We start from the raw sequence: 20135 nt of genomic DNA, 5'->3' as shown, positions 1-20135 counted from the left end.
GTTTAAAATTGTCTAAGTATTCCAACTGGTAGATCTACAGGACTGAGAAACACCCTATAATTCCCTAAGTAAACAGCTTGCTGTCAAACACATTTGTTTGTCAAACTGGTAGTTTTCCTGAGGGTAGTTAAGACTGTGAAGGGTTCTTGGAGATGGTTCTAGGTTACCCTCCTTGTTTTGCCAAGGGGACCTTCTCAAGTGCTGTTTGACAGCTACCAGACATCCACTTACCCTTGATGTGGAGGGCTCCAGAGTTATACTTTGGCTTAATTCCGGAGACTCTAGTGAGGTAAAATTGGAAGGGGTTCCCTTTTTCCAGCATGTCCCAAATATCTTGGCCTTCCCCTGAGGTCTCATACTCCTCTTCCTCCTCTTTTAGTCCATGGTGGGCAGGAGAGCCATGATTTCCAGTTCTTTGGGTGGCACTGTCTTTGGGAGAAGAGATGCCGCTCTCCTCTTTGACCACCATGTTCTTAGCCTGCTTCTCCTGTGTTCCTGGTTGCAGTTCATCATCACTGCTAGAGAGACACCAACCCAGGTCTTCCTGGGAACCACTCTTCTGCTTTTTGGGAGGTGAAGCTTGTGAATCTGTGCTGAACTTTACAGGTGATAATTTCCTTTTATGGGCAGCTTTCCTAGCCTCAGAACAGGTGTATCTTGGTTCATTTGTGGCTCCCTGCCCAGCATGAGGGAGGGAAGAAGTAGATGGCTTGTCTAATTTTGGCTTTTCCTCCTCACTTTCATCACTACTGGATATTGTCCACTTCCCATAATCACCTTCCTGAGACATACTTCTGGAAATGAAAGACAAATAGTTATTTCCATTCACTAGGAAATTGGCAAACCGTTGCTCTCAAATTCCGTATTAGTTTCTGCAACACATACAGCACACCTGACGCTTACCAGATGCTGAGCCACGGAACGAACGTCAGCTGTTTTGCAGGTGTTCAGAGGCACATTCCCAGAATCTGCTACAGGAATTTGGCAAATAAAGTGACAGCAAAAATCCTAGTTACTTTCTCCTCTCTTTCAACCCAGACCTTGTTCTTAGAGGCCTGAGGAAAGAGTTGGGGGCGAAACTCCAAAATAAAAATATTTGCTCTTGATGCTGAATCTTCTAACAGGTGCTTGGGGTTAAGATAATTTAAGGAATTTCAAGAACTATACTCAAATTTTTGAGGTCAAATTGGAGTTTACAAATCTACCCTTCACCCAAGCATGAGAGCCCACAGGACTTTAGCGATTCTTTCTTACTTCACCAAAGATAAGCTACTTACCGTAAAGCTTAACAAAATCCTCAAGACAGTGTCAAACGCTCAATTCTGTATATACATTATCTAGATTTGCTGCCATGAGGACCCAACTACCTTAATGGCCCTGTGCTAAATCAAACTACTAAAACCTGCAGAGAACTTGCACAGAAGCAAAACACTTGTTTTCTAAAACAGTCGAGTTTCTATTTAAGAAACTAGATGAAGTACTTTCGGTTTTGTTACCTACAAAATTCCCACCAATTCAAGTGCAAAGGCCAAGTACATTTTTCAGATAGCTAAGGAACAGTTTCTCACTGTGATTAAAAAAAAAAAATTTTTCACTCGCATCGGGCTCCCTGCTCAGCAGGAAGCCTGTATCTCCCTCTCCCATTTCCCCTGCTTGTGTTACTTCTCTCGCTGAGTCTGTCAAATAAATCTTAAAAACTTATTTATAAAAATAAAATTTTCATACAAGACCCAGAGAAAAATTTAACCTAAGAGTCTGTGCTCAAATTATTGTCAAAGTTTTGTTCTTTTAAAGAAACTGAGGACACAAGTTTGGTATACTAAGATGGACTGTAGAACTCTGTTCACAGGACCCCTTCCCCCTGCAAAAGGCTTGATTCCACACCAAAAGATTTGCAAATGAATACACTTTTAAGTTTCAAGCTAGAAAGGTTTTGTTTTGTTTTAAGTAGGCTGATCAAATGTTGCATGCTCTATTAAATGAGCCAGCCAGTTGCTGGCCAAGTTAAAAAAGACTTAAAGTATCTATCACGTTTCACAATTTCTCACTTTTTCAATTCATGACCAGTCAAGTAAGATCAAGTTTCTCCTGTAAGTTACCTATTTCAAGATTTTTTTTTAAACTGAGTGCATTTAGACAATAATTTGACCTGTTCTTCTCGGCTCAGGATCCCTATTAACCTCACCTGGCGTGGATACTGTTTTACGAAGCTTTAGGGACTACAGAGATGGATGGGACCTCTTTCTCCAGTACTAGTCGCCCTAGACTTTGTCTAGCTCTTTTTCTAAGTGTTCTGTCCAGTCCACTTCTAAGAGTTGTTAGAACTCAGTAGGCTTGGGCGCCTGGGTGGCTCAGTTGGTTAAGCAACTGCCTTCGGCTCAGGTCATGATCCTGGAGTCCCAGGATCAAGTCCCGCATCGGGCTCCCTGCTCAGCAGGGAGTCTGCTTCTCCCTCTGACCCTTCCCCCTCTCATGTGCTCTCTTTCATTCTCTCTCTCAAATAAATAAATAAAATCTTAAAAAAAAAAAAGAACTCAGTAGGCTTTTCCCCTAAGTTGTTTCTAATCTGCTAAGGGTTAAGAAAGAAGCTTGTTAGAACTGTATTACCGTTAACAGGATACAAGGGCTAGATTTTCATGAAATATTTAGACTTAGTACTTAACATATTTGAACAGTTCAGGTTTTTTAAGTTTTCTAAGCTTACATTCCTCTTGTGTTCTAGACTCTTGGAGGCTGCTGGCAAGAGGTATTTAAGCCATCACAATTCGCTGTGAATTAAAGGAACTCTGAAGGAATGATTTTGATGGCTACAGTTTTGTGACTTCAAAAAGTTATTTCAGAATAGAAACCCCTCAGGAAAAAAACTGTTAGCTCTAGCTTTCAAAGAATTCTCAAATAGCAGTAAAGCCAGGAACTTAAGTAAAAGAATCAATTAAGAGTTCCCAGGCTGTTCTTTATAGATTCCTTCCCCATTCTAAAGCAGAATTTTTAGGTGGAAAGGGTTCAGCTTCCAGCATAAGAAAAGCTGTATGCAGACACCTTACAGGCTACCACCATTCCTCTCCCAGATGAATTACATCTCAATAAAACGGAATTTAAAAGTCCTGAAAACTCTAAGGAAGATATTCATCTTTAGCGACTCAGCTATTTAGAGTAATTCTAAGGTTTCCAAGTTTTATTACCTACATTTTCTAGAACCACACATGCATGGGAAGGAGAAAGACCATTCATTCCCTCCAAAGTAGGACAAGTTGGTAAAAAAAAAAAAAAAAAAAGGTTTTGAAAAAGACATTTCCTCGAGGGAAAAAATGCTTTTGTCTGCTGTAGACGTAGCTTAAGTTTTGGAACTGCTCACACTTAAATATGCTGGGTTATTTACTAAAGGCAAAATACCTTTGAAAGAAAAAAATCGTCATTACATTCAGCAGGTTACCAAGCTCTTTATGGTGTCAGGGCTGTTAGCCTGAAGAAGAGGAGTGGTTGAAAGGCCAAGATCAGGGGCGCCCGGGTGGCTCAGTCGTTAAGCGTCTGCCTTCGGCTCAGGTCGTGACCCCGGGATCCTGGGATCGAGCCCCGCATCGAGCCCCGCATCGAGCCCCGCATCGGGCCCCGCATCGGGCTCCCTGCTCGGCGGGAAGCCTGCTTCTCCCTCTCCCACTCCCCCTGCTTGTGTTCCCTCTCTCGCTGTGTCTCTCTCTTCAAATAAATAAATAAAATCTAAAAAAAAAAAAAAAAAGGCCAAGATCAGGAACTGACTTCCTGCGGAGAACTCCCTGGTTCCAGTATTCGAATTTCACTTCTCTGCCACAGAGGCATTTGCAGGGTGCTTTTGTAATCAAGTCACAAGTCACAGTGTTAAAGATGGAACTCAACAGCGTTCCCTTCAATTGTTTGTCTTTCCTGGGCTGCATCTGGCACATCACAGGTCCAACATCCCATTCTGAGCTAAGCGGTGACGCTGGGGGAATTCTACGATCACAATACAGATGGACCAATTCTGAGCAGGTCTGCACAGAGCAGCGTTTTCCAAAGTGGAGGTGACTGGGACCAAACGTTAGTATCACAGTACGGAAGTACCATCCTTTTCCCTTCCAATCCGTTTAAATCAAGGAGACAGTCGTAGTGTTGCAGAAAGCCCTCAAGAAACTTTGGGCTCTTCTGCAGGCACCAGTAACACTTTTTTAAAATCAAAGTATCTTATGGCTCCATTTTATTTCCAGCGAAATAAAGTTTTAAAGACCATATTTGTGTAAAAGTGGGCTCAAATAAAAACACCAAATAAACAACGGTATAGATATTAAAAGTGAGACAAAAACCAAGAAACAGAAAGGCAAATGACTGAAATTTGGCAAACCGCATGAAGCTGTATTGCTAAGGAGGATGGAAATCTGAAGAAATCCCCCCCCCCCCCCCCGCATCAAGTCTATACTGAGCCCCGCGAACGACTGGCTCCGCGTACAAGGCAACCTGGCTCAGAAAGGTTCAGTGTCTGGCACAGGGTAGGCGCCCCACGCGCGCCAGCATCACTGCCTGCCGAGAAGCCGGAGTAAAAAGCCCAGCGCGGGGACCCCTCGCACCCACGCCCCCGGCCGCCCTCGGCTCGCCGCGACGCCTGCCGCTCGCGCCGGACAGATGCTATGAGGCCCACAAGGGGACCTTCCCCAGCGTTTTTACCAGATACCCCGCTTCCCTCAGATTCCACCTCCAGTCTCACCGGGCCTCAGAATTCGCGGGACCCGAGAGGCCTAGGCCGGAAGAAGCAGGGTCTCCTGTTCAGCCGGACACGAACCTGAAACTTCCACAGCCGGCAACAGCCGAACTCGCCCTTGAAATACCCACACCCCACGGGTTCGCGCTCTCTCTTCCGCCGCCCGCGCTTGCGCGCAATTTAAACCCTCCCGGCCGGGGCTCGCACCTGGTGGCCCAGCCCCTTCCCTTTCCGGGACGCCCACCGCTGGGTCCTAAAGACCTCCGGATCCTGAGGGGCTGCAGGGCGCTCCCCCAGGAATGGGTGCAAGGGGGGTCCCGGCAGCCTCCAGCTCTCGGTTCACCCCCTGACCGCTTCTCCTAAAAGGAGGAGAGGGAAAATTAAGTGTTCTCTCTCTCCTCCCTTAGTTAATGGGCGAAACTCATCCACTTTGCAGGGAGTGTCATAGGTTCAGTTTCCCCGGAGCTCGAGGCAGGGGGTATTTACTTTTAGGCAGAGAGAGGATTAGCTTAGGTTCGAGGCCGCTGTGGTTTGAGACCTGTATCCCGGAGGAGCGGGCTCGCTGGGGACGCAAAGTTGTAGAACCTGCTGTAAAATAAAAGGGTAATGAGCTCCCGTCACACTCAAACGCGAATGCCTGTTTCTTCTTTGAAACGTGTGTTTTTAACCTTACTGGTTTGCCAGAAGAGAGTGGGGTCTAAAACTCTTTTGCAAAACGCAACCCCCCCCCATATTCTTTGGCTTTAATAATGTTTATAACATTTATTCTCAGTTTCTTTCAAGCTAGGCACTTCTCCTAAAGGGCTTAGTGGAACAGCTTGGTGTAAACTGATGTGATTTTTTTGGATTAGTGTTGTTGGGGTCTGGAACTGACGGCCCAGGAAGAATTCTTAGATGCCTTCAGTGCAAAAAAGGTGGTTTTACTAAGGCACGACGATAGGACCCAGGGGCAGAACTGCTGTCGGGGGATTGTGAGGAGCAACTGATTATATACGTTGGAGTTGGGGGAGGTAAAGACTAGGGAAGTTTCCAAAAGGGCTTTCATTTGCTAAAAAGTACTCGCGGGATAAAGAAGGCCTTGCTATTGCCAAGCTAAGGTGGTTTTTCCCTCTAGCAAGGCATTGACATTAAGACCGTTGGGAGCTTCCTGGAGGACGTACGGGGCGGTATCAAGTAATTGTCAATGGGCTGCAGGTTATAAGAACATTTAATTTTATTTACATTTCCTTCTGGCTTTGTTTCCCACATCATAAAAGTCCTAAGGACTTGGTTCGTTTACTGAACATCTTCCTGCAGGGATATCGGGAGGACAAAACAGACCGTAGTAACTGCCCTGGAGGGATGGACCCCAATAACTTGACTTGCAGATATGCACATGAATCCTGGACTTGGCTCTTTGGTTCTTCTAATGCTTTGTTCACACTTTTTGTGTTTCCTATGCTCAGCACAGTGTCATAGATAAAAATTACCAAAGTAACTTACTGCAAGGTGTGGGGGCAGAAAAATGGGAGGAACCTTGCTAGAGACCTTGAAGCAGGACCTAGGTGAGCGGGATCCCAGCGGTGCGCAAGGAGTTAAGGGGAACGAGCATGGCGGTAGCAAGGCTGGGGGCGGGCCCAGGAGCCTCGCCGCCATAGGCCGTTCCAAGGAAACGGACCTAAAGCTCTGACCAATAGAACCGCGGGATCAACGCCAGTGGCTAGCAGGCCGTCCAATGGGAAAAGACGTTGGAGTTGCCCGGCCAAGTTCAGCTTCTTTAGCTGCGGTGAGCGTAGCCAGAGGACTGCAGCAACCCGGTTCTGGAGGTGGAGGTCTCGGGTTCTCCGGTGCCTTTCGCTTGTGGTGGTCGCGATGTTTTTCTCCGAGGCCGGAGCCCGGCCACGGACGTGGGAAGCCAGTCCCTCAGAACACAGGAAGTGGGTGGAAGTAGGTGTCCGGAGGGCTGATTCTCCGACTTTTGACCAAGGGCTCCCATTTCATTCACCCGCCTGGGCCTCACTAATCTCTGTTGCACTGACAAGGACTGCACTGTCCTTCCAAAGGCCCGTGCTTAATGACTGAGCCGAGGGCTGCAAGGCTTTTCGCTCTCTGTCCAGTGTTCTGGCTACTTCCAAGCTCCTTTTCCCATATCCAGTTTATTAACAAGAACCTCTAACCTTATATCTGTCTCACCTTCCTAATTCTAGGACTGAATTTTGGATAGAATTTATCCCAGTGGTTTAAAGGAATTAATTTGCGTCAGTCTAGCGATTAAGTCGTTTGCACATTTCGGGGGGTAAATTTTAGCACGTTAATAATTCTTGAGAAGTAAAATTAAGATAATGCAACTCCCATCTCCGAACCCTCCTGCTCAGCTAAGTTTTAGATTTTAGAGGTCTAAATTTAATATAAACTAGTAATAAAGTAATAGAACAAACCGTTTCGGTCTAACTGAAGCTATTTAATGTTCTTTAGGTATTTAAAGCATGCGATGAAGATAACAAAGGCTATCTAAACAGAGAGGACTTTAAAGTTGCTGTTATAATGCTGTTTGGGTACAAGCCCTCCAAGGTAGAGCTTTCTTCATCTATTTGGGAATGGGGCAGACAATACAAGGGTGGGTAGGTTCTAAGTCAAGCGCAGTGGCTAGTTTCGGATGTTTAAAATGACTGCCTCTCAGAGCGATTTCAGAGATGTGTCCAGTGCTGAATTTTACTCTTCTTAAGAACCTAACTCAGGGGGCGCCTGGGTGGCTCAGTTGGTTAAGCGACTGCCTTCGGCTCAGGTCATGATCCTGGAGTCCTGGGATCGAGTCCCGCATCAGGCTCCCTGCTCGGCAGGGAGTCTGCTTCTCCCTCTGACCCTCCCCCCTCTCATGTGCTCTCTCTCATTCTCTCTCTTTCAAATAAATAAATAAAATCTTTAAAAAAAAAAAAAAAGAACCTAACTCAGGGATGAATTAGAGTTCATGAAGCCTTTCTCACCACCAGGCTTATAATAAATGCAAGATGCTAGGGAGATGTCAAGAGGGAAGGCTGGGAGGCGGGTATTGGTAACAGGAATTCGTTTAAATTATAAAACTAATACGTTTCCATAGACAAAAAATTCAGAGTCTGGAAAAAGTATAAAGTTGAATGTAAAATTCCCTCCTTTGCTACCAAACAGTCCCACTCCTCAGGGGTTACCATAATTAACAATTGTTTGTGTGTCATTCCAAAATTTCCTATGTATAACAAACATGCCTAGCATTCTATTAAAAGCATAAGTGGGATGGGGTGGCTGGGTGATGGACATTGGGGAAGATATGTACTATGGTGAGCGCTGTGAATTGTTAAGATTGATGAATCACAGACCTGTACCCCTGAAACAAATAGTATGTTAATAAAAATATTTTTAAAAAATAAAGGGTTAAATAAAAACATAAGTGGGTACATAGTATACCTATTTTATTTTGCTTTTTTCACTTAACAACATAAAAGCACACACCACCACGTTTTAAAAAAGTAGTTGTGTAGTATTATCTTTAGCCAGTTTCCTGTCTTTGGTCATTTGGATTGCCTCCATTATTTTTCATTCCTACAAACGTTTTGTTGAGCATCCTTTTATATGTATATCTATACTTGTGGATGTATATCTATGGAATAAATTCCTGGGAGTACAATTGCTAGGTACATTTGAAATTTTGTTGGATATTATTCTTCAGGAAAGTTTGCACTAATTCACTAATAAGGAGAGTTGAGCTGAGTTTCAAGGAGTGTCCTGCTTTAGGAGGACAGATTTCCTGCTCCCCTTGTTACATTGATTCTAGAGATGGATCCCTCTTATTAAGATGCTGAACTGGAATTAACCAGACAAGATCTTGTCCAGCTTTAAGAAATTCAGTTGCAGCCATCAAACAGAGGGCTCTGCCTGTAATGTTCCCCCCCGCCGCCCTGTGCCCTCCTTAAACCAGTTTGGCCTGGCTGTTCCTCAAGAGTGAGCTCTGCCTATCAGATTGCAAGCCCAGCAAAGCCAGGAACCAGGTGATGTATCGCGTCTCCATCTCTCATTATGCTTAAACGTATCACAACTTCACGGTAAATAAGTTCTGTTGACACCAATCTGTCCCATGAATGGACCAGGTGGGCTCAAAGTGGTTCACCTCCTAGCAAATGTTTGGTTACTGAGATGCTGATTGTGGAGCTCAGAGAAATAGTCAGGGCTGACTCCCAGAAATTGCAGCTCTTCTCTTCACCTGCATCATTTCAGCTAGAATTCCAAAGCAAGTCAGCTAAATGGATCCAGCCTTTGAAGCATTGTATTTAACCTGTGTTCAGCTGGAAAGATAGCTGGTTTCATTCTGCTTTTATCATCCCTGAATCTCCTTAATTGGCTTTAATTTTAGAATATAAGTGAGGAAATGAATGACAAGTACAGTGATGTGGTAAGACGGATATGTACAGTCCATGAAATTTAACAGATTTTTACTTTTATTCACATACCTTGCCGAGGTAGCAGATTTCATTTTTTAATCAAATATCTGACTGCAGATCACTAAACAGTAAAGTGATAGCAAATCATCTGTACACCTGTCAGTCATTTGTTATGAACTTGTGTTAAATAAATGACAATGCATACCCTCTGTGAAATGTAACAGATTTTTACTTTTATAGTAGCTTGAGGTTTGGGGTGTTGTTTAATTAATTAATTTTAAAAGATTTTATTTTTAAGTAATCTCCTACATTCAATGTGGGGCTTGAACTCACAACCCCAAGATCAAGAGCTGCATGCTCCACCAACTGAGCCAGCCAGGAGCCCCTGGGGTTTTATTTTTGAATATTGCTTTTGAGCAAATGAAATATTTACTGAAATGCACGACATGTAATAAATCATTTATACACTCATGCAATTGTTTACACAATGAAATTTATGAAGTGTTCCTATTTAAAAAAATGAACACTTGCTAGTTGCTAGTGATATAAAAATGAATAAAACATAGCCCCTACTGTGAAGCAGATCGTAAGTTAGTGTAGAGAGACTTATAAAACTCTGATAAATACTAACATGAGAAGAACAGAAAGAACCCAAAGTGAAAGGGACAAGGAAGAGGGTCTTCTAATTCTAGTGAAAAGTAGGAATTTAGGCATCACTTAGACTAGAAGAGCTAGCTAGCCTCCTCTGATATGAAGTATCCAGAAGCACTTTGTTGTGTTGGGACATGTTATGCCCTGATGATTAGATGTGGTTGGGTGTAAGAGAGGGGTGTGAAAACAGGCCTGAAGCAATAGTAAATGCCACCAAGTAGGAAAACTGAGGAGTAGGCCTGGGAGAAAGTCATTGAGTTCAGTTTGGGGCACATTAAGTTTGAGGAGGCTGTGGACTCCCAAGTGAATTCACGCATTAAATACTGTGCTGGTATTAAGGTTTTGGTGGTAAAGATCTGCCCTCAGATTTTGCCGCCCCTTGTAAATGCAGGAATCTGGAACCAGGTGAGGAATTGGGAGGGGAGGGCTGGAGACAGATTCAGGACTCCTCAGTTTACAGGTGATACCTCAGAGCATGAGACTGGGTGGTGTTGCCCAAGAACAGTATGCAGAGGGCGAGAGATACACCACTGGGGGGTACCAATATTTAAGGGTAAGCAGGGGCTCCATGAAGATGCAACAGGAACCACCTGGCAGGGGCAAGAGGAACCAGGAAAGTATAGAATCCAAGGTAGAGAAACTATGTGAGGTGTTGCCAAGGTTCCAATTCCATCATGTTTATAAGGCCCTTGTAACCATACAGGAAAATGCTTATATTTTTAATGTATGGTGAAAGCAGTTTCCTGAACCGTATATAGGATGTGTTCTGAAATATGTTTAAAAAGCCATAGGGGAAGAATGCAGACTAGGCCAAAATGTTAATAGCGGTTCTCCTTGGATGGCTGTTTTTAAAAACGTTCTTCATGATTTTTTTTATATTTTTCATGATTTCTACATCATGTTACTTTTATAATCAGGAAAAAAAGTTCAAAAATAAAGCCATCGAGCTCATTGCAATAATCGCTTGTATTTGTCTAAAATAGAAAGGTTACCTTTTAGGTTATGCTGCATATGTGACAGCCAAGTTGATTATATATGCTTAAACTGTTTTGGTCAATGGAACAGTTTTGGGGCCATTAGAGTCTGTAGCGGATTAGCATATTGTATCTTATAGGGATATTTTTTGCTTTAATACCACTTTATTTTTTATTTTATTTTTTTAAGTTTTTATTTAAATCCCAGTTAACACAGTGTAATATTAGTTTCAGGAGTATGATATAGTGATTCAACAGCTCCAACACCCGGTGCTCATCACAACCCTCCTTAATCCCCATCACCAATTTCACCCATCCCCCCACCCTAGATATAGATGGAAGAATAAAATGACTCTTATAGCTCTCCTCTGATAGTACTTGTCAGCTGAACTCAAGACATTTGGTTTCTCATAAAATACAATCCTTCCCCACACCTCAGGAATTAAGAACTTGCACTGTGAAAACATTTGATGAAATTGTATGTGCTATTCTTTCTTCTTTTCTAGATGGAAGCTGATTCCATGATGTCTTCAGTAAATCCAAACACTTCCGGTAATATGAAACTTAATATTAATTTTTAGACATTCATAAAGCGAAAATTAAGAACAAAAATAGAGATTATAAAGCACATCTTTGTTTTGTTCTGTTTCAAAGAAAGAGGTTTTGGTTCTTTAATGTCTTCATAAGTATGTATGTTTATTGTAGGGAAGTTTTAAACCATTGAAAAACATAACGAAAAAACGTTGCTTGTAATGTCAACATCCAACTGATGGTGGGGATTTTCTGACTTAGATGAATGGAAGTAGCACTCGATGAAATGGAAAGACTAGAGGGAAAAGGTATGGGGTTGGGGGAGACCCAGAGTTCACTTTTGCGTATGTTAAGTTTGAGACCTTTCAGTCCGCGATGTCAGGGCACTCAGGCTGTGTGAATACGGAATTCAGAGGAAAGCTGTGGGCTGGAGAAGTAAATTGGGAGTCGCTGGCACGTAGAGGGTTTTTGAAGCCATGGGGATGGATGAGACCGCCTAGCAAGACAGGGTGGACTGAAAATCTTAGGAACTTCAATCACGAGAAGTCCGGGAAAGAGTTTGGGAGAGAGTTAGGAAATGGCAGAAGATTTAGAGGGGGCAGAAGGGCAGGAGGAAAATGACAGGTGTCTGATCAAAAGTGAGGAGAAGCAGATTCTTTCAAGGAAAAGGATGTCAACACTGTGGAAAGGTCAGGTAGATAGTAACTGAATATTTATCTGTTGGAGTTGGCGACCTGGGTGTGTTTACTGACTTTAGCAAGAGCAGTGAAGCAGAGGCCAGGCTGGAGTGGTAGATAAGTCTTTCAGTAGGTCTGGAGTGGCTGGGGGTCTAGAGCAGTTCTGTTTTGTTTTGTTTTTTGCACTTAAAGATGTGTCTGAGTTTAGCAGATTGCTCTAGTGAAGAGGGAAAAGGAAGATGAGAGAGACAGGGAAATACCTGTTGTTTTTGGAGATAGGGTCCAGAACATGCTGGACTGGATTTTTAAAAATTAACTTAAAAAAAAAATAATTTAGAGCTTACAGAAAGTTGCAAAATAAAAATAGTACCGAGAAGAGCTGTTATACTCTTTACCCAGGTGCACTTACTGTTAACTTTTTTTTTTTTAAAGATTTTATTTATTTATTTGACAGAGACAGAGACAGCGAGAGCAGGAACACAAGCAGGGGGAGTGGGAGAGGGAGAAGCAGGCCTCCCGCAGAGCAGGGACCCCGATGTGGGACTCGATCCCAGGACCCTGGGATCATGACCTGAGCCAAAGGCAGTTGCTTAACCAACTGAGCCACCCAGGCTCCCCTTACTGTTAACTTCTTAGCCCTTTGGCCCCTCCTACCACTTCCCCCCTCCTCTCACTGCACTGAACCTAAAACCACAGCACGCTTAGCAACTTCATAAACTAATATTGATACTATATTTTTATCTAATTTACTGTCTATATTCCAGTGTCATCACTTGATCTGATAATGTCCTTAATAACACCATTCCTCATTTAATACAGGAATTAGTCTTTGATGCCATGTCTCTTTAGCCTCCTTTAAACTTGCCTTTTTATAACATTGATATTTGTGAGGAAATAGCCCAGCCCTCACTATTTGTTTTTTAAGAATGGTCCTTGTTTTGTGTTTGCCTGATGTTTCTCTGTAATTAGGTTGAAGTTAAACATTCTGAGCCAGAATACTGTTTAGGTGATCTGTCGCTCTCTAGGTGCCACGTCTGGAGGAACATAATACCCATCTCTCTCTCATAGATGATATTAATTTTTATCACTGATCAAGATGTCATCCAGTTTCTCCATTGTATTCTGTTTATCTTTTCTTCCTTTAGCAACTAACAAGCAGTCTGTGGAGATATACTGAAGACATTGCAAATATTTTGCTTCTCATCAAAATTTCCCCCTAGATTTGGTAACCATGATTCTTGTCTGACCCAGTTTTTGCCATAATGGTTGGAAAGTAATGATTTTCTAATCCCAGTGCTGCTTCTTTTTTTTTTTTTTAAGATTTATTTTTGTATTTATTTGAGAGAGAGCGAGCATGAATGGAAGGGGCAGAGGAAGAGAGAATCTCACGCAGACTCTCCACTGAGCATGGAGCCTGACTTGGGGCTCTGTCCCAGGACCCTGAAATCATGACCCCAGCCAAAATCAAGAGTCAGATGCCAGCTGCGCTACCCAGCCTACCCCGCCCAGTACTTCTTCCAGTTAGCTCTTGGCTATGGGCAAGAGACCTCCCTTCTTTTTTTTTTTTTTTTAAAGATTTTATTTATTTATTTGACAGAGACAGAGATAGCGAGAGCAGGAACACAAGCAGCGGGAGTGGGAGAGGGAGAAGCAGGCTTCCCCCCCGAGGAGGGAGCCCAATGTGGGGCTCGATCCCAGGACCCTGGGATCATGACCTGAGCCGAAGGCAGACGCTTAACGACTGAGCCACCTAGGCGCCCGAGACCTCCCTTCTTGATCAATCTATTTATTATCGGCATGGGCCCATGAATTATATGTTTTTAATAATTTACATTCTATTAATTTAATTATTTTAGTCTTCACTTTGTCACAGACTTGGCCATTGAGTGCTTCCTCAAGCTGACTCCTGTGTCTTTCTGACTGGTGTGGCTTTTTCTTTCTTTTTTTCTTTTTAACCTTTTATTTTTAAAGTTTTATTTATTTAAGTAATCTCTACACCCCACATGGGGCTTGAACTTATGACTTTGAGATTGAGTCGCATGCTTTTCTGAATGAGCCAGCCAGGTGCCCCTAAAAATCTTTTTATTTATAAATGTTAGATTTATGAAGGAGTTTACTAATTGCTTTTTTTGTATACAAGATCTGGAATCACATATGAACCATGACTCCTAGAGCAAATGATTGGCAGGAGAATGTGTTATTTTTTTTTTAAAAGATTTTGTTTATTTATTTGAATGAGAGAGCAAGCGAGAGAAAGCACAAGCAGGGGGAGGAGCAGAGGGAGAAGCAGACTCCCAGCTGAGCAAGAACCCCGGGATCATGACCCGACCTGAAGACAGACGCTTAACTGACTGAGCCACCCAGGTGCCCCAGGAGAATGTGTTTTGTTTTGTTTTTTTTTTTTTAAAGATTTTTATTTATTTATTTGACAGAGAGAGAGACAGCGAGAGAGGGAACACAAGCAAGGGGAGCGTGAGAGGGAGAAGCAGGCTTCCTGCGGAGCGAGGAGCCTGATGCGGGGCTCGATCCCAGGACCCTGGGATCATGACCTGAGCCGAAGGCAGACGCTTAACGACTGAGCCACCCAGGCGCCCCGAGAATGTGTTTTTAACACCCTCTAACTTGATGGAATTTCCCCAGGTCTTTAATTTCTTATAAAAATGTTCGTGCTTTGAGGATATTCAAATATTATTTCTGTAATGTTCAGTTAGTTGTAACTTCTTGATGATGCCTTACCTACCTTTTTTTCTGTGGGTTTCTATGTGAGTCTTCTAATCTAAAAGATTTCTGTCTTCTGGCAGAAGGATTTCCCACATTTTTTGCGTTGATAGGGTTTCTCTCCGTAACAGTCCCCTGACAGTAAGTGATTCTGTCTGGGTGAAGGTCTTCCCCACACATTACTCACCCAGTGCTGCTTCATTTTGTGACTTTTCTGATATAGCAGGTGTGACTGCTGCTGGAGGCACTCTCCGTTCATTCATTATTTTCATAGATCTTCTCTTAATGTGTGTTCTCTGATTCTGCATTGAGGGTTTGCCTTCGCGCAGAAGGTTTTCTTTCCTCAGCCCGTTCTTTGATATCCAAAGAGGTGTTCTTCTGGAAGAAAGGTTTCCCACGTTCTTTACAGGTATAGTGAATTCTCTGATGTAGAGTCAAGATGGGCTCTGACAGAACTTTTTCCTACATTCAATATCATAAGATCCCCCCACCATGTATTATCTCATGTTTTATAAGACTTCATAAAAAGATTTCCCTGCCTGTGTTACATTCATGTGATTTCTCTCCTGTATGGGTAATTTGAAGGGTAAATTCTGGCAGAAGGTTTTCTACCTTCATTACCTTCTAAAGGTTTCTCTTGTGTGTGTGGGTGCTCAGAAAGTGAGAACTGATTTGTGGCAAAAGGCTACTCCAAGTATGCCATTGTTAGTTTCCTCCCATAAATAAATACATATATATGTATATGTGTATATATATGTGTGTGTGTGTGTGTGTGTGTATATATATATATATTTTTTTTTTTTTCCCCTGGTGTTTGAGAGACTCAGTTTGACGATGACTTGTGACTAAAGATATGTTCGTGAAAGTTACAAAATTTCCTTTATGAATTCTCTAATTCTTGAGTTTTGACTTCACGCAGAAATATTTCTCACATTTGTTGGAGTCATAGAGCTTCCTTTTCATACTAGTGCTCATGTCCACTGGAGCTTTATGTTTTGGATAAGAGTTTCTCTACATTCACTGCATTTACTGGTCTCTCCCAGCCTGAGTTCTCTCGTATATAATGAAGACTGCCTTATTATCGAACATTTTCTCAATCTCTTATGGTGTAAAAATTGCTTCAAAACTGGAATTTTTTGATAGTGAAAATAGTCTTCCTTATGAGGCTTTTCTGACTTTGATGATATGCTCCTGGACCGGCTCCCATATGCATTTTCCTGCATTTAATATGGAGGATATTACATCTACTCTCACATCCACTTCTCAGTGAGATCATGAAGATGCTTCTTTTCACAGCATCTTTTCCTAATAATTAATTTTAAGATATATTTCAAAAGGTTACAAAATAACTTAGTCCTCTGAGAAATTCAGGGGAAGATAGGGGAGGAATGAGATCACAGTGGAGGTGCTTAGCACCTTGCTCCAAAATTTGTGTCAAAGGACTCTCCTCAGTCTACAGGTTTCCAGTCTTTTCCCTTCCTCTTCTTTTTTTTTTTTTTTCCTTTTTTTCTTTCTTCTTCTTTTTTTCCTCTCCTTCCTCTTCTGGTCTTGATCTCAATGGCAAATTAACCTTCTCAGAGAATCACTACCATCAAGATTAAAGGAATAGACTTAAAGTCAGGGTACTACCTTTCCACCTAGCTTTAATTTGTATTCCCTTGAGAGGGAGACTCAAGACTACAAATACTCAAAAGAAAGAGTAAAGAAGTCATCCTAGCAAGAAATCACTGCCAAACTGTGATTGCTGCTAACCTAATATTTTTCTGTTAGAACTCTTCACTCCTGAACCAATTTCAGACCATCAACTCCTTCTTTTCACCCTTTCCATACATGAGTCACCTTTTACATGTTATTTTTCATGCAGGAAGAGGGTTTATGCACAGCTTAAATGTTTTGTCAAATATATGATCTCTCTCCTTAATGTTTTGATCTTGAAGAAGAACTGAAATGTTGGCCTTGGCTTTCTGGAAGCTATTTATTCAGGTAATCCCATTTTCCAAAGGTGTTTTTGGTAGCCATGACCCGGGAGTTCTCCAGCTAGCTGTGGCTCTTTCTACATCCAGACAAGGCCGCGCCAGGTCTCAGGCATGCCACCCTAATCTCTGTGCAGGCCCAGTTGCTGCCCAGCTTCCTGGGTGAGATCCAGACTCACATCTGGATTGATCCTGACTTGGCAGAGTCTTAACCAGGCACACACTTCACACAATACCTAAACCTGGGTGCCCAGGTCCTACTTCCCAGGAGCTTCTGGTCTCTAAAAGGCGGTCGTTTCTGTAGGTTCTCCTTGTGAAAATTAAGAGGAATGAAAAGTGAAGTCAAAGCCATTAGAAGCAAGAGTAGAGTGTCTCTAGGAAACTCACACTGGGAGAATTTGAGGGTAGCCAGAAGTAGCAAGAAGGCATTTTAATGTCTAACAAGCAGGTATCAGCAAAAACTGTTTAGGCATTGGGAACAAGGAATTTATATTAGTGGGAGACAAAAAAAAAAATCAAGCCTCTTGTTTTAGAAACAACAGATCACTGTTGGGGTGGTTCTAATATGTGCTGTTGCGACCCCTTTTAGAGGGTTGTATTTCCTAATAACCCTTGTTCTCTGTGATGCAGTTCATACCTTCTCTAAGTATAGAGAACAAAAGAAGGTTGCAACCAGAAGAGACCTAGAAAACTTATTTGTTCCCTTCTTTTAAATGAGGAAATTAGGCTCTAGAGAGGAATAATAAAATATCTCGATCCTGGCATTTGATGGTTGTTTATTTACAAAATACATCTACATGTGTTACAATATTTATTATAGGTAATAATTACAGCTATGACTTTCTGAAAACTTACCATGTGCAGACTCATGACGAGCACTGTGCATGAATTGTTCAATTTAATACGACTCTATGCTATCAAGATTATCCTCATTTTATAAGTTTATAACATCCTGAAACTCAGGTTAAGTTAGGGTGGCCCAGCTAGCTAAGTAGCAGACCACAGTGGTCTGATCTCCCAAGCTCACCCTCTCAACCATTTGATAAACCCTTCCCTTGATTTTAATAGTGCCATGGGTCATATTAGTCATTGTGACAGAGTTGAGGCCAGTGTTCACTCCCCTAGGAACTTCCATCACAGGTGGATCAGTACACAGAAAGTTCTCCACTGTTGTTAGAGGTTGATGTCAGATTTGGTTCTGAGCTACCTAATCTCCAGAACAAATAGGGAATGGCATTCCAATGATCAGCGTTCATGCAACAGAAACTTCTTATCTAGAGAAACTGTTTTCCCTGATATGGGATATTTCTTTCACAAAGTCACATGGAGGAGAGACTGATGCGTGGCCATTGATGTTCACAAACTGTTGAGTAAATACACTAGGGAATTTTGTAAGACTCTTCCTTAAACTTTCTTCATTGTAGGCCAGTGGTTTAATGCCAAACATGTCTCAGCGGTTCCACGAAGGGCAAAGAAAGACCACATGTGATATCCAATGATTTGACTTCATTGTGTGGTAAATTGTTGAGCGTTTTATATGAATAACAACAAATAAGATTTATGGGACTTTTGCTTAGTATGTTAAGTGCTGCGAGTAAGAACTGCATGAATATTGCCCCACTGAATCCTCACACAGCTGTCAGTGTGTTTTCATCTCAGATCCACATAAAATATGCCAAGGGAAAAAAAAAAAGTACTTCAGAATTTTCTTTTCACTAGGTAATTAGATCCAACTTTTTTTTTCTTCCTGTTTTCATATTACCCTTTGAAAACAATGAACATACTTCCCTTGCATACTTAAAGAAGGAAAAGCTTTCCAAGAATTTACTTATAACCTTCAACTTAAACAATGGAAAAATCAAAGAGATTGACTCATCATAATGGTGGTTATGGACTGTTTGACTCAGTCATGCTCTCCAGTGTTAGTTCAATTGGAAAATAATTTGTGGAAGAGCTTAATGGCCAATTGGCTTATATACTTTTATTTATTACTCTCTCATCTGAGTTGTTTTGAGCCCAATAGTTGATTGTGAAATGTATTGTTTTCCCAAATTTAAATTTTAATGTCCATTTTCTAGTGTTTTAAGTTCTACCGTGAACACCCTTCTTAGTTGTGTACGTTTTCTTGTTTGGGGCTCCTACCTAAGGAACTAAGGTCCCGGTATAGCAGGCGTAGCAAGGTTTTATTTGTTTGACTTCAGATTTCAGGTGACCTCTTAGTTCTTTTCTGTGATCAGGAAATGCATACACCTTTTGCTTACCTTATCTTGCAATCATAATCATAGGACCATTTTGTTGGTGTTGGCCGTAGATCTTCACCCCTAAATTAATTTATTTCATTACCCATTTAGAGGATGCTGAGTAAGTGTCATTGTAGGGTAGAAAAGAATTAGGAGACACAGACACTGACTGAAGATAGGGAAGATAAAAGGGTATTGTCACTTCATTTATGGCCAGATGTCAAATAATTACTGTGGGCAAGAAAACCTCTAAGAGATGAGAGGAGGGAGACAGGAGGTGCGGACCAGAGCTGGATGGGAAAGGACGTTTTGCAAAGTTGGAGAAGCAAAGAAGAGGACTTAGTGAAATGAATGAATGTAGATGCCATCTGCGTGCTTGTCCCCCAGCCCCTGGTGCTCTCTCTCTGTGCTTTGCTGCGCCAGTGTGGAGGCAGAGCTCAGCATGGATTGCTTACCGGGCACACTCTGTGTTCATATAAACGTTGGGTGTCATGTCAAATGCTGAGGCATTTGCTAACAGTACAGAGAAGGGCTTTATCCCTCCCTCTCCACAGCTAGCGATGGGAAAGGCCTGGTTAGCGCTGTCTGCAGTCCACCCCTGTGTGCTTTCTCTCTCAGACCTTCTTCCCCCAGTGCCCACCCTCAGAGGCTGAGACTTTTCCCAGAACCCCCTCTTCCCTGCCCAGCCACTCCCAGATTTCATATCCAAAGCTATCAGCTGTCATACTGTTAGTAATGAATCCTACCGTAAATGGAATCCACCCTCCTTGAAATATTTTTACCTCTCGCAGCAGCAAGGAGTGTAGTTCCTACCTATAAATGAATTGTGTTCAGCAGAGTAAGCTGCCCTGATGGAAGCTGAGCGGTAAGAAGGAGGATTGAGGACCTCTTTGCCTAGAAGGAATAATGAAGCTTTAAATTCCAGAATAAGGTATCGGGACTTTGCACTATGAAGGGAAGGAGGAACTCTGATGGTTTATGAGCAGGAGATGTACACAATAAAAAAAAGTAACGATTCCTGTCCATGTTTGATAGAAGTAAGATTTTATTGGTTCAGATTTCTCTATTATAACCTGTTTTTACTCTTTTTTTTCATTTTCCTCCCAATGATATAGTAAAACTTGATTTCTTCCATTAAGGTAGATTCTTTTCACTTTATTCCCCTACTTTCATTTAGGAAGCCGGAAGAAAAATGTTAATCCTCTGAATTTACTTATCCATTTTACTGTGACAGCTCACCTTTGTTTTTCTTTGTTTCAAGTTTTTATGTAA

At 42.1% G+C, this 20135-nt stretch overlaps 2 protein-coding genes across 12 annotated transcripts in view; one reads left to right on the top strand and one right to left on the bottom strand.

The window, feature by feature from the left end:
* Window positions 1-4925, bottom strand: part of TDP1 (tyrosyl-DNA phosphodiesterase 1) — an 87658-nt gene extending 82733 nt beyond the window's left edge. Inside the window, exons 1-3 of one of the 9 annotated variants that reach the window (XR_010405300.1) lie at window positions 4715-4883; window positions 3394-3717; window positions 232-794 (exon numbers count right to left, since the gene is read on the bottom strand). Coding sequence is in view for 8 of the 9 variants with exons in the window: in XM_064571469.1 (XP_064427539.1) it covers window positions 232-794; window positions 3394-3416 (586 nt within the window). In the remaining variant the exon portion in view is untranslated. Of the gene's footprint in view, window positions 1-231; window positions 795-903; window positions 972-3393; window positions 3718-4714 lie in introns of all 9 variants that reach the window. The other 8 variants (XM_064571469.1, XM_064571464.1, XM_064571468.1 and 5 more) reach the window with 8 other exon arrangements.
* Window positions 4926-6449: 1524 nt separating this feature from the next.
* Window positions 6450-20135, top strand: part of EFCAB11 (EF-hand calcium binding domain 11) — a 143221-nt gene continuing 129535 nt past the window's right edge. For all 3 annotated transcript variants that reach the window (XM_054513838.2, XM_045901393.2, XM_064571463.1), the window contains exons 1-3: window positions 6450-6634; window positions 7163-7258; window positions 11231-11276. In XM_054513838.2, the coding sequence (XP_054369813.1) occupies window positions 6560-6634; window positions 7163-7258; window positions 11231-11276 (217 nt within the window). In that variant the 5' untranslated portion in view covers window positions 6450-6559. The remainder of the gene's footprint in view (window positions 6635-7162; window positions 7259-11230; window positions 11277-20135) is intronic.

Source organism: Mirounga angustirostris, unplaced genomic scaffold (genome assembly GCF_029215605.1).
Source record: "Mirounga angustirostris isolate CCGP_5_RB_7025 unplaced genomic scaffold, mMirAng1.0.hap1 SCAF_9, whole genome shotgun sequence".
NCBI lineage: Eukaryota > Metazoa > Chordata > Mammalia > Carnivora > Phocidae > Mirounga > Mirounga angustirostris.
This window is presented reverse-complemented; position numbering and strand designations above follow the sequence as displayed.